The sequence below is a fragment of the Bombina bombina genome, chromosome 4 (assembly GCF_027579735.1).
Source record: "Bombina bombina isolate aBomBom1 chromosome 4, aBomBom1.pri, whole genome shotgun sequence".
In the NCBI taxonomy this organism is placed as follows: domain Eukaryota; kingdom Metazoa; phylum Chordata; class Amphibia; order Anura; family Bombinatoridae; genus Bombina; species Bombina bombina.
In genome coordinates, this window is record NC_069502.1 from 258,954,206 (window position 1) to 258,968,816 (window position 14,611).

At 39.8% G+C, this 14,611-nt stretch overlaps 2 protein-coding genes across 4 annotated transcripts in view; one reads left to right on the forward strand and one right to left on the reverse strand.

Moving 5' to 3' along the window:
- Window positions 1-10,199: 10,199 nt before the first annotated feature.
- The window catches only part of LOC128656174 (GRB10-interacting GYF protein 2), a 556,473-nt gene continuing 552,061 nt past the window's right edge, over window positions 10,200-14,611 (forward strand). For all 3 annotated transcript variants that reach the window (XM_053709919.1, XM_053709921.1, XM_053709920.1), the window contains exon 1: window positions 10,200-10,342. The gene's annotated coding sequence lies outside the window, so the exon portion shown is untranslated. The remainder of the gene's footprint in view (window positions 10,343-14,611) is intronic.
- The window catches only part of KCNJ13 (potassium inwardly rectifying channel subfamily J member 13), a 7,374-nt gene continuing 4,438 nt past the window's right edge, over window positions 11,676-14,611 (reverse strand). Inside the window, exons 3-4 of the mRNA XM_053709922.1 lie at window positions 13,212-13,703; window positions 11,676-13,068 (exon numbers count right to left, since the gene is read on the reverse strand). Of these exons, the coding sequence (XP_053565897.1) occupies window positions 12,440-13,068; window positions 13,212-13,703 (1,121 nt within the window). The 3' untranslated portion in view covers window positions 11,676-12,439. The remainder of the gene's footprint in view (window positions 13,069-13,211; window positions 13,704-14,611) is intronic.

Consider the following 14,611-nt stretch of genomic DNA (forward strand, 5'->3'; position numbering starts at 1 on the left):
GAAACTGTTTGTTCATCATGTTCAAAAGCCAATGTGGAGCCCAATAGAACGTTGTGTACCAATTGTATTGATATTGCTTTGAATAAAAGTCAATCTGTACCGATAGAGAAACTATCACCAGACAACGAGGGGGAAGTTATGCCGCCTAACTCTCCTCACGTGTCAGTACCTGCGTCTCCCGCTCGGGAGATGCGTAGGATTGAGACGCCAAGTACATCTAGGCCCTTACAAATCACTTTACATGATATGGCTAATGTTATGAAAGAAGTATTATATAATATGCCCGAATTAAGGGGCAAGCGCAATAGCTCTGGGTTAAGGACAGAGCGTGTTGATGACACGAGAGCCATGTCTGATACTGCGTCACAATTTGCAGAACATGAGGACGGTGAGCTTCATTCTGTCGGTGACGGTTCTGATCCGGGGAGACCGGATTCAGAAATTTCAAATTTTAAATTTAAGCTTGAGAACCTCCGTGTGTTACTAGGGGAGGTATTAGCGGCTCTGAATGATTGCGACACGGTGGCAATTCCAGAGAAATTGTGTAGGTTGGATAGATACTATGCGGTACCGGTGTGTACTGACGTCTTTCCTATACCAAAAAGACTTACAGAAATTATTAGTAAGGAGTGGGATAGACCCGGTGTGCCTTTTTCCCCTCCCCCGATATTTAGAAAAATGTTTCCTATAGACGCCACCACACGAGACTTATGGCAGACGGTCCCTAAGGTGGAGGGAGCAGTTTCTACTTTTGCCAAGCGTACCACTATCCCGGTGGAGGATAGCTGTGCTTTCTCAGATCCAATGGATAAAAAATTAGAGGGTTATCTTAAGAAAATGTTTGTTCAACAGGGTTTTATATTGCAGCCTCTTGCATGCATTGCTTCTGTCACGGCTGCAGCGGCATTCTGGTTTGAGTCTCTGGAAGAGGCGATTCGTACTGAGCCATTGGATGAGGCTTTGAGCAAAGTTAGAACCCTTAAGCAAGCTAATGCGTTTGTTTCAGATGCCGTAGTACATCTAACCAAACTTACGGCTAAAAATTCCAAATTCGCCATACTGGCGCGCAGAGCGCTCTGGCTTAAATCCTGGTCGGCGGATGTAACTTCCAAGTCTAAGCTACTTAACATTCCTTTCAAAGGGCAGACCTTATTCGGGCCCGGCTTGAAGGAAATTATTGCTGACATTACGGGAGGTAAGGGCCACGCCCTTCCTCAGGACAGGGCCAAACCAAAGGCCAAACAGTCTAATTTTCGTGCCTTTCGTAACTTCAAGGCAGGAGCAGCATCAACTTCCTCTGCTCCAAAACAGGAAGGAACTACTGCTCGTTACAGACAGGGTTGGAAAGGCAACCAGTCATGGAACAAGGGCAAGCAGGCCAGAAAGCCTACTCCCACCCCTAAGACAGCATGAAGACAGGGCCCCCTATCCGGAGACGGATTTAGTGGGGGGCAGACTTTCTCTCTTCGCCCAGGCTTGGGCAAGAGATGTACAGGATCCCTGGACGTTGAAGATTATATCTCAGGGATACCTTCTGGATTTCAAAACCTCTCCTCCACAAGGGAGGTTTCATCTTTAGAGGTTATCAACAAACCTAGTAAAGAGAGAGGCATTTCTACAATGTGTACAAGACCTCTTAATCATGGGAGTGATCCACTCAGTTCCGCGTTCGGAACAGGGACAAGGATTTTACTCAAATCTATTTGTGGTTCCCAAAAAAGAGGGAACCTTCAGACCAATCTTGGACTTAAAGATCTTAAACAAATTCCTAAGGGTACCATCGTTCAAGATGGAAACCATTCGAACCATCCTACCCATGATCCAAGTGGGTCAATATATGACCACAGTGGACTTAAAGGATGCTTACCTTCATATACCGATTCACAAAGATCATTATCGGTACCTAAGGTTTGCCTTTCTAGACAGGCATTACCAGTTTGTGGCTCTTCCCTTCGGGTTAGCCACGGCCCCGAGAATTTTTACGAAGGTTCTGGGCTCACTTCTGGCAGTACTAAGACCACGAGGCATAGCGGTGGCTCCGTACCTAGACGACATTCTGATACAAGCATCAAGTTTTCAGAATGCAAAGTCTCATACAGAGATAGTTCTAGCATTTCTGAGGTCGCATGGGTGGAAAGTGAACGTGGAAAAGAGTTCTCTGTTACCACTCACAAGGGTCCCTTTTCTAGGGACTCTTATAGATTCTGTAGAGATGAAGATTTACCTGACGGAGTCCAGGTTATCAAAGATTCTTAATGCTTGCCGTGTCCTTCATTCCGTTCCAAGCCCATCAGTAGCTCAGTGCATGGAGGTAATCGGCTTAATGGTCGCGGCAATGGACATAGTGCCATTTGCGCGCCTGCATCTCAGACCGCTGCAACTATGCATGCTCAGTCAATGGAACGGGGATTACTCAGATCTGTCCCCTTTGCTAAATCTGGACCAGGAGACCAGAAATTCTCTTCTCTGGTGGTTGTCACCGGTTCATTTGTCCAAAGGAATGACCTTTCGCAGACCAGATTGGACGATTGTAACAACGGATGCCAGCCTTCTAGGCTGGGGAGCAGTCTGGAATTCCCTGAAGGCTCAGGGATCGTGGACTCAGGAGGAGAAACTCCTTCCAATAAACATTCTAGAATTAAGAGCAATATTCAATGCTCTTCTAGCTTGGCCTCAGTTAGCAAAACTGAGGTTCATCAGATTTCAGTCGGACAATATCACGACTGTGGCTTACATCAGTCATCAAGGGGGAACCAGGAGTTCCCTAGCGATGTTGGAAGTCTCGAAGATAATTCGCTGGGCAGAGTCTCACTCTTGCCACCTGTCAGCGGTTTACATCCCAGGCGTAGAGAACTGGGAGGCGGATTTCCTAAGTCGCCAGACTTTTCATCCGGGAGAGTGGGAACTTCACCCGGAGGTATTTGCTCAACTGATTCGTCTTTGGGGCAAACCGGATCTGGATCTCATGGCATCTCGCCAGAACGCGAAGCTTCCTTGTTACGGATCCAGGTCCAGGGACCCGGGAGCGGTGCTGGTAGATGCATTAGCAGCCCCTTGGGTTTTCAACATAGCTTATGTGTTTCCACCATTTCCGTTGCTACCTCGACTGATTGCCAGGATCAAACAGGAGAGGGCATCGGTAATTCTGATAGCGCCTGCGTGGCCACGCAGGACCTGGTATGCAGACCTAGTGGACATGTCGTCCTGTCCACCATGGTCTCTTCCTCTGAGACAGGACCTTCTAATTCAGGGTCCTTTAAACATCCAAACCTAATTTCTCTGAGGCTGACTGCCTGGAAATTGAACGCTTGATTCTATCAAAGCGTGGGTTTTCGGATTCGGTTATTGATACATTAATACAGGCTCGGAAACCTGTGACCAGAAAAAATTACCATGAGATATGGCGTAAATATTTATATTGGTGCGAATCCAAGAGTTACTCATGGAGTAAGGTTAGGATTCCTAGGATATTGGCTTTTCTACAAGAGGGTTTAGAAAAGGGTTTATCCGCTAGTTCGCTAAAGGGACAGATTTCAGCTCTGTCTATTCTTTTACACAAGCGTCTGGCAGAGAATCCAGACGTCCAGGCCTTTTGTCAGGCTTTGGCTAGAATTAAGCCTGTGTTTAAAGCTGTTGCTCCTCCGTGGAGCTTAAACTTGGTTCTTAAAGTTCTTCAGGGTGTTCCGTTTGAACACCTTCATTCCATTGATATTAAGCTTTTATCTTGGAAAGTTTTGTTTTTGATGGCTATTTCCTCGGCTCGAAGAGTCTCTGAGTTATCTGCCTTACATTGTGATTCTCCTTATCTGATCTTTCATTCAGACAAGGTAGTACTGCGTACTAAACCTGGGTTTTTGCCTAAGGTTGTTTCTAACAGGAATATCAATCAAGAGATTGTTGTTCCATCATTATGTCCTAATCCTTCTTCAAAGAAGGAACGTCTTTTGCATAATCTAGACGTGGTCCGTGCTCTGAAGTTCTACTTACAGGCAACTAAAGATTTTAGACAAACTTCTTCTCTGTTTGTCGTTTACTCTGGACAGAGGAGAGGTCAAAAGGCTTCGGCTACCTCTCTCTCTTTTTGGCTTCGTAGCATAATACGTTTAGCCTATGAGACTGCTGGACAGCAGCCTCCTGAAAGAATTACAGCTCATTCCACTAGAGCTGTGGCTTCCACCTGGGCCTTTAAGAATGAGGCCTCTGTTGAACAGATTTGCAAGGCTGCAACTTGGTCTTCACTTCATACTTTTTCCAAGTTTTACAAATTTGACACTTTCGCTTCTTCGGAGGCTGGTTTTGGGAGAAAGGTTCTACAGGCAGTGGTTCCTTCTGTTTAATGTTCCTGCCTTGTCCCTCCCATCATCCGTGTACTTAGCTTTGGTATGGGTATCCCATAAGTAATGGATGACCCGTGGACTGAACACACTTAACAAGAGAAAACATAATTTATGCTTACCTGATAAATGTATTTCTCTTGTAGTGTGTTCAGTCCACGGCCCGCCCTGTCTTTTTAAGGCAGGTTCTAAATTTTAAAATTATAACTCCAGTCACCACTGCACCTTATAGTTTCTCCTTTCTCGTCTTGTTTCGGTCGAATGACTGGATATGACATGTGAGGGGAGGAGCTATATAGCAGCTCTGCTTGCGTGATCCTCTTGCAACTTCCTGTTGGGAAGGAGAATATATCCCATAAGTAATGGATGACCCGTGGACTGAACACACTACAAGAGAAATAAATTTATCAGGTAAGCATAAATTATGTTTTTGTTCCTTTTTGTTACCTGACTTGCTTGGCTATACATTAGACTAAGGTATGTGCAAGGTGTGAGGAGTTTTGTAGAGCTCTTGGGGTTTGGGAATCTTTGCCACCTCCTAGTGGTAGAGAAGAGTATTTCCCATCAGTAATGGATTGTGGACTCTAACCGCCATGAATTTTTTTTTATTTATCAGGTAAGAATAAATTTTGTTTTCATTTCAACCTGACCTGCAGAGAGATTTTCACACACACGCACAAAAAATGTGTATAGTGATATAAGTTCTGCCTCTGAAATGAACTGTTGGATATGGTGACAGCTATCCTCCTTTTATGTGCTCTTTTATATCCTTTGTAATGTGAGCTTAGACTTGATGCAGAAGACATAGTGGTTGCTTATATTGCTAAAATGCTGTCACTGGGGGTGGATACACTTTAAATTCAGTGTCTTACTACACTTCCATTAGTAGCATGCCCAATTAATTTTCTTCAGATGCCTGGTCTCCTTGATTGATAATCTCAGACACTAGCAAGGGGTCATCTTAACCGAAGAAAGCTTCTCCCAATCACCACAGAAGTGGGATTTTCTACTAGTATGTGTGTTATCCATTCCCTGTTATCATTTGTTTCATTCAGAAGATCCAACAGGATATAAAGAAAGGATATTGGAAATCCTGCCATGTTGGACAAGACATTTCTGACTTACAATTATGAGGTTTGCTATGAATACTCCTTGGACTCTTACTCCACATCCATTCCTAGTGATGAAAGGCCTACTGATCTACAGGCCCTTCATCTGTTTGGCAGCTGAGCAGCACCATTTGAAGTAGATTGTATTTGTGGGTATTTGTGGTAGATACACGTTTAAAAGCCAAGTACTTCCTTAGCTTGTTATCAAGGTTGTGATACACACATGCATTTGTATGAGACTCTATAGCTGTACTTAATTTAACATGCATACATAATAAATTGAAAAGCCTGAGTACAGACTCTGAAGGTTCAAAAGTTAGCAGTAATTACTGAAGTCTTAATTTGGTTTTGAAGGCTTTACAGGCTCCTCCTTTTGAACCTATGTATTCTTTGGACATTAACCTATTTTTTTGGAAAGTGTTTTCTTTTGGCCATCTCTACTGCTAGAAGAGTTTCTGAATTATCTGCTCTCTTGTGATTCTCCTTTTCTTATTTTTCATCAGGATAAGGCAGTTTTGCGGACTTCATTTAAATTCTTACCTAAGGTTGTGAATTCTAACTACATTAATAGAGAAATTGTTGTTCCTTCCTTGTGTCCTAATCCTAAGAATTCTTTGGAGAGATCTTTACATTTTTGGATGTGGTCAGAGCTCTGAAATATTATGTGGAAGCTACTAAAGATTTCAGGAAGACTTTTAGTCTATTGGTTATCTTTTCTGGTTCTAGGAAAGGTCAGAAGGCTTCTGCCGTTTCTTTGGCTTGTTGGTTAAAGCTTTTTGATTCATCAAGTCTATTTGGAGTCGGGTCAATCCCCGCCTCAGAGAATTACAGCTAATTCAACTAGATCAGTTTCCACTTCCTGGGCTTTTAAAAATGAAGCTTCAGTTGATCAGATTTGCAAAGCTGCTACTTGGTCATCTTTGCATACTTTTACTAAATTCTACCATTTTGATGTATTTGCTTCTTCGGAAGCAGTTTTTGGTAGAAAAGTTCTTCAGGCAGCTGTTTCAGTTTGATTCTTCTGCTTTTTATGTAAGTCTCTTCCTTTCATTTATGAGAATAAACCTTATATTTTGGGTTCTGGATTAATTTTTTCAGCGGAAAATGGCTGTTTTTATTTTTATCCCTCCCTCTCTAGTGACTCTTGCGTGGAGTTCCACATCTTGGGTATTGCTATCCCATACGTCACTAGCTCATGGACTCTTGCCAATTATATGAAAGAAAACATAATTTATGTAAGAACTTTCCTGATAAATTCATTTCTTTCATATTGGCAAGAGTCCATGAGGCCCACCCTTTTTATAGCGGTTATGATTTTTTTGTATAAAGCACAATTATTTCCAAATTCCTTTGTTGATGCTTTATTACTCCTTTCTTTATCACCCCACTACTTGGTTATTCGTTAAATTGTATAATACAAGATATATGTATAGAGAGGGCGCCTATTAGGCTAAAGACATCAACACTTTCTAGTATTTCACAAATATTTATTAAAAAGGTATAATCAGAAAAAGGTGGGACGTCTCCCTGAAGCACAATATGGCCTAATTGTTAAATATAAATCAGACCTGTAACATTCATAGTAATGGTTGAAATAAAAGTAGTTAAACAGTAGTTAAAAACTTTTTAACTACTGTTTTTTAACTACTTTTATTTCAACCGTGAATGTTACAGGTCTGATTTATATTTAACAATTAGGCCACATTGTGCTTCAGGGAGACGTCCCACCTTTTTCTGATTATACCTTTTTGATAAATATTTGTGAAATATTAGAAAATGTTGATGTCTTTAGAATAATAGGCGCCCTCTCTATACATATATCTTGTATTATACTGTTTTTTCCAGACATTTGGGGAGGGTTGTCTTTTAGAGAGGTGTATATCATCTACTCTCATAGCGCAAAACTTTACTTTGTATTTGTTCATATTCGTTAAAGGGACATTCAACACTGCCCACAACATTAATCTATGTTTCAAAACTAAATAAAAGGATAAAGCTGCAAGGTGCCCCCTTTCTCTTACTTACCACCTTCACTGTTGAATCGTCTTTCCCATCTTCCAAATTGTTGTCCTAATATGTCTTCCTAACTCCCCCCACCGTGACGTCTTCGCCTTCTTTCTCAAACTAGCAGCCAATGAGATCCCATTCCCCGGACTGAAATCCAAGCGCGTTCACGGCCGTTAGCGCATGCGCAATATACTAGGAACTCTAAAAGCGGAACCAAAATAATAGAAGTTGTTTCCGTTACGCTGATATTACTTACAGTACTCTATTACGTTATTGGGTTATGATGGTTCCGCTTTTAAGGTTCCTATTGTATCGCGCATGCGCTAACGCCCGTGAACGCGCTGGGATTGAAGTAGGAGAAATGGGACAGAACTGCCGGCTAGTTTGAAGAAGACGAGCTGTACGTCACAGTGGGGGGAGTTAAGCAGCCATATTAGGAGACAAATTTTGACGATATCGATGAGGATTGAACAGTGAAGGCAGTAAGTAAGAGAAAGGGGGAACGTTGAAGCTTGCTCTTTAGACTTAGTTTAGAAACATAGATTAATGTTGTGGGCAGTGTTGAATGTCCCTTTAAACTGAATTGTGGGTGTGGTGAGGGGTGTATTTATAGGCATTTTGAGGTTTGGCAAACTTTGCCCCTCCTGGTAGGATTGTATATCCCATACGTCACTAGCTCATGCACTCTTGCCAATATGAAAGAAATTAATTTATCAGGTAAGTTCTTACATGAATTGTGTTTTCCCTGTTTGCCATTTTTTTCATTGTATGCATGTTCCATGGGTCTCTGGTGCTAGTTTAGGATTTGTTTTTGATAAGTAAAGCTTTGGTGACACTTCTCTTTGAACTTTTAGGGGAAAGCACCCTGATTTCTTATAGTAAATACTTTTTTCATCTGGTCTATTAACACAACTAGATAGGTAACCCAGCTGCAGGTGCTGGCCTTTTGTTCTTCCTATGTGATTTCATCAGGAGAAAGTGATTTTCTAGCCTGTGCTTCATCTTTATCTGGCTATTCTTTTTCCCTGTTTTGTCTTGATAAGAAGCTGTTTATTGGGAAATGACTTTACACTTAAAGGGATATTTAAACAGTGCTCTATCGGTATAAACAAATATGTGAAATCAAAGTAAACCTAAACTAGCTGCAGGTTGGGGAAAAAATAGCCTATCAGTGCTGAGTTCATGCTTCCTTAAACTGAGTAGGGAAATAACATGACTGTGCTTGCACATCCCAGATGTACGCTCCCTTGCAAATCCTGGGATTAGCATCCCCATTGACTGCTTAAAGACACTTTACAGTGGCTACTGACAACATTTTGAAATATTCAGGTGATACTTTCAAGTCAGCTTTTTACAGACATGCTGCATCACTTTCAAGTGCTTCAACATCTGGTTATCATGTCCCTTTTAATAGTAACCAGGCTAAGATAAACCTTCCTGTAAAGGCCCCCTCCTCCTTGTAAGACTTTGACAGGAAGTAAAGAACACTGTACAAATGAAGGGAAAAAAAGAAATAAAAGGTGAAATCCATTTAAATAGATGAATAATACATATTGCACTTATTTCTATTAAGTATAAGACACAGCTTAGTGCTTTTTTATTACAACAATGAAACAGACTGTTTAACATCCCTTTTAAATAAGTTCCACATGTTTATATCTATCTCTACAGGAAAATCAACTGGTAGAGTGAAGTGTTTCTTCTTCTCCTCAGATACCGTTAAAACATGATTTCCCCGTGGAGTGTTCAGTACATAGTCTACGCTTTCCAAATGAAGAAGGCCCCCATTCCATAGGGCTTGTTGTATGTAGTTTATACTTCTTTGACAGTAGAATGTAATATATCATCTGAGGACATCTGCAGAGTATTGGTGTGGAACTCACCTCATACACTTCTGAGGCTGTCAATGTTTTAATTTATTTTGGGTTTTAAATAAACTTTTTCAGCGTGATTTAATTGATCTGTATTTTTATTCTTGTGTAATCTGGAATTATATGAGCTACTTTGGTATTTTGATTAGTGCCTCTATGGTGAGCAAACATGAATGTCATTTTTATGTTTTGGTTCATTTTCCAAGGTAGCACTCACCAAATATCACATCCCTATATTTCATTGTTTCTTGATCCTCACACCTAAATAAAAAAACGCTAAACATTTTAGGCTGGAAAAGGGTGGGTTTTATACCACCTGGAAAAGGTGGGCTTTTGCCTATCCATTTTAAAGGGGACCTACAATTGGCTGCGGAGTGCTTATGGAAACCAAAAATTATAATACATTGTACAATATCTTAGATACAACAGAAAAGAGTAGACAGGGGTTCTGCATTTCGTTGTATGAACAAATTGAGAATATAGCTGTGTGTATCTGCTTATGGCTCTTTTTGGAGCTGGGTTTATTATTGTGAAAGTGCAACACACAAAGATCTTGATTTGCACAGTTGTTGCACTTTCACACAAATAAATCCGGTAGCAAAAGAGCCAAATGCTGCTAGCTGCATCAGACATTTGTTCATACTATGAAATGACAAATTCACATGTCTAGAAAATGCCATTTAGGTTCTTGTGTTCCTTTACTTTAGTGGCACAAGTTGCCAGGTACTAATTGCTTAGTATTCCTTTTCAGCAGCTAGCGTGTGATCTCTGGTACCAATGCACTTACTGTTATTTCAAGCTAAGAACTCTGCAACTAACCAATCTTAATGTGAAAATGACTGTTTATAAGCATTGTTTCTAGGTAGTGAGGTCACAAATTGGGCAGTGCTATTATATTTGTTTATAGATTAATATGTGAAACACTAGTCTTAAAACATTCATTTTGTATCTCAATTGTATTTTTTTTCCTTTTTCAGCAGAGGAGATCGTTTTGAGAAAAAAATAGTGCGGAAAGAACCAGGTAAAAAGAAAATATTTATATACATTTTATCCTTATATGGCCATCAAGGAGAGAGTGGAAAAGAAAGTCTTCCACCCCTAGTTTTACTTCATTTAAAAAGCAGAAGTATCTTACTTTTCTAGGGGAATTTCTGTTTTGTCAGAAGCAAGGATTAATACCACGTCTTGCTTATACCCAATAATCATTGGACCATGCTATGAAAACGTGTGATACCCTGAGTGACCTTTTGATTACTTGTGCTGCTGCAAAAGTACCAGTTCAATTAAAGGGACAGTCAACACCAGAATTTTTGTTGTTTAAAAAGATAGATAATCCCTTTATTACCCATTCCCCAGTTTTGCATAACCAACACTGTCATAGTAATATACTTTTTTTTACTTTTGTGACTAACTTGTATCTAAGCATCTTCTGACCACCCCTAATCACATGACTTTTAGTTATTATCTATTGACATTTTAGCCAATTAGTGCAGTGTCTGCCACTGGCCACGGGCGTGCTCACAATGCTGTCTATATGGCCTACATGAGCTTGCTCTCCCCTGCTGTGAAAAGTAAATAAAATAGAGGCGGCCTTCAAGGGCTTAGAAATTAACATTTGTGCCTTCCTAGGTTTGCTTTCAATTAGAATACCAAGAGAACAAAATAAAATTGTTGATAAAAGTAAATAGGAAAGTTGTTTAAAATTACATGCCCTATTTGAAAAAAATAAGTTTTTTTGGACTTGACTGTCCCTTTAAATTAAGGCCTAGTAGTTTAGACACAGCAACCTCCCTTCTAAAATAGCTAAATAATTACATTTAAATGAAGTGTGGATTGCAGTAATGCACCAGCATTGTGTTTTTTTTTTTTTTTTTTACGCATTTGTGTAAATTACAGATGGTTTGGATTGGATTTACATTAAACCAGTTAATAGAAATAAGGGTCTATTGCAGGCTTAAATTTAAATAATGAAGTTGTTTTATACATTTTTAAATATGTCACTAGTCTTAGGGTAAATTGCATGTTTGTGTCTTACTACTTTATAAAGCAGTTGTTTGCTGTGTGTAAATTTGAATTACAAGTAGGAATACAACATTTTTAAAAGTAATAGTATAAATGTTTTTTCTAATTGAAATTCTAAATTTATAAAATAATGGTCCCTTTTTATGCATTTTTACTTTGAATTTTTGTGTTTATTACGTGCATTTTTGCTTGAGTTTTATAGATGGATCTATCTTTAATGTATAATGCTATGCATAATTTGCAATTATGACAATGAAGTTTATTATATCTTTATATATGCAGGCAGTGCTTTGTGTTTTATTCTGCTTAGAAATACTGATCAATACCAAGAATTTTGTGAGGAAATAGTTTATTCAGCTTTATTAACAGAAATATACTGAGGGATTGTTGCAGGGCCAGCATTTATGCCTTGCTTTTTCCTGTTCTGGCCATGAGCTTTTCAGTCTGTACTCTTACCTGGTAATTTTGCCAGCTAGGAGTTAGTAGAGTGTTTCCTCTAAGAGCAGAGTGTGGTTTAACAAAATGACTAAGCAGTATGAATGTTTCTGCAGTATACAGCTGCTTCTATGATATAAAATTGTCTCTCTAAATTCTTATGTCAAAGAAGCATGCGTTTTATGTTTGTGTTGTATATATTATGTAACATTTATCATTATTTGTATGTTTAATGTGCTTCAGTGCACCCCAATTCATAAAGGCATGCAAACGTTTTGTGAGGCTTGGCTTTCCAAACATGTCCACTTTATTATTCACACAAATGCTTTCTGCACATTTCATGTGTGTATTTATCCATAGCTTGGACATGGCTTTGTCCCTTTTCTCTGCTCTTAATCCCACTCTAGAATGTTTTCAACTCCACTGAACAATTTAGCATTTCTTTATAACTAATGCATATAAGTTGTACAGTGCCCTATAGGCTCCTCCTGCAGTAAAGTTTTAAAGTGAAAGTTGTACTGTAGTGAGTTCACAGAATCAGTTTTAGGAGCCTTATAATACAATCCCATTTCCAGTGTAAATTTCCTTTTGGAGAAAGTCAGCATTGTTGTTAGAGTTAGAGTGGCTGAAGGGGCAAAAATATTATCAACATTACTGGCTGTTACTCCCCTAGGCCAGTCTCGCAGATTTGGAAGGTGTCCCCCCTTTGTCCGTTAGCACAAACCTCCAATTCAGTTCTGTATGATTGTCTGTGTGATGATTGGGGAAGCTCAGGAAGTGGACGGCCAAAAGACTCCATGCAGATGCGGTATCCTCCCTCAGCCCTGCGAGCCAGACAGGGGGCAAAGCGATGACCTTGCAAGATTTCACTTGGCAAATAGGAAGTACGGCATTGACATATTTCCCCTGAACCTTCCTGGGTTGCCGACAGACAAACCACCAGTTCCAAGTGACTAGAAGAAGATGTTTCACGCTGAAGGAGAACTGCCAACTGACTTCCAGGAGAGAGAACATGGGAGTAGGTAAGGGGAAATGAGAAGAAAGGACATTCTGATCCACCAGCTTGACTGTCCAGTGAAAAGTCTACAGTTGTCTGTTGAATTTGCCCATCTCCCCTTTCTTGGTAGAGGATTCCACTTACTCTGACCATAGTTAAAGGACTTGGTCTTATGTTGGCCACCTGGAACATCAGACAAGGCTTTCCTTCTGGACTCCCCACAACTGCCAGTCTTGAAAACAAGATTGAAGGGGACCGATTTTTGGGCCGTGCAATCTTTGCTACAAAAACACCTGTAAAATACGTAGACAATGAGATTGTCAGGAAATACAAATATCTAAAACAGAAACAGGAGAAATAAGAGAAAAGGCAACCTGTTGTATTATTTTTACATATTTTGTATTTGTTTAAAAACTAAAACACAAAAAGCTCTGACCTGTAATAAAGGCCTCCAGCATCAGTCCCAGCAGCATCTGTACTGCCAGAAGAGCAATAGCACTTGGGCAATCTCCACTAGGAAACATAGTGCCATATCCAATAGTGAGCTGTGTTTCCAATGAGAATGAAAAGGCAGCAGTGAAGCTAGTGATGTACTTGACACAGATGGTGTGATTCTCTGGAGGGTCATCATGATCTAATGCCAAATCCCCATTCATTTCAGCTAGGAGGTACCAAAATACAGCAAAAATAAGCCAGTGGGCAAGAAAAGACGCAGAAAAGGCCAGCATCATCCAGCGCCAGCGCATATCCAGTAACAATCCCCAGATGTCACGCAGATAGGATAGGCCCTGCCCCTGCATTCCAACAGCCTTTATGGTGCTGTGCCCATCTTTGGTAACGAGTCGATGGGAACAAGTGTTTAGCAGGGTGCACCTTGGGGACCTGCTGTGAGGTTCCTCCTCCCGGTTTGTTCTGACCTGTAGCACCACTGAAAGAGAGGGAGGTCAAATAATGCAATGCTTGGTATAAAGAACGTAAATAATACAATAAAGGGAAATAACTAACATTAAGGAACCAGTCAATAATTGACAGTGAAAACAAAAAGGATTAAAAAATAGTAATACTGTATGGAAAGCAGAGTTAATCTTAGACAGAATCAGTGCTGTTTAATTTGGCATTAGTAATGTATGTTTGTTTTAAACAGCGCGCTCACTGTATTATACTTTTATACTGACATCTATATTCAAAGGAATAACTTTTTAAATATAAAATACAAGTAAAGTGGATATCAGTTAGCTGATGAAGAAACAGATGGATGTTAAAGAAAAAGAAGCATTGTGAGAACAGATGAAAGAAATTCAGTTGATTAGTCCAGTTCAAGGAATTAAGTCACAAAATATGGAGTGATGGTGACAAAAAGTTTGCTTGTGGTGTTTTTCACCTTTAATCTCTTATTACTACAGGTATACCCCGCTCATACAGCGGGTTAGGGACCGGAGCCCCGCTGTAAAGTGAAAACCGCCTTAAAGTGAAACAAGGCAGTTTTAGCTTTCTTTTCAGTGTTTAAAATCTTCAGCTCCACAAAGCGATGTATTAGCGAATCGCTGTAAAGTGAGGTATACCTGTATATGTTTTGGTTACACATATTGTGTAATATTGTTTATTTATAATCTTATTTTGTAGCTTTTTACTTTATATGTTAAATTTATTGGGGTACTTGTGGTGTAATGGGTACATATAAAATATAGGGTGCTGCTTGTAGAGGGCATATTTAAGAACCATAAAGGAGATGGCAGTGTAATATTTTCTATTATATCATGTTCTGCTATACAAAGCACAAATTAATTGCATAATTTAACATAAATGTATTTGATAATTTGTGCAATAAAATTTTTT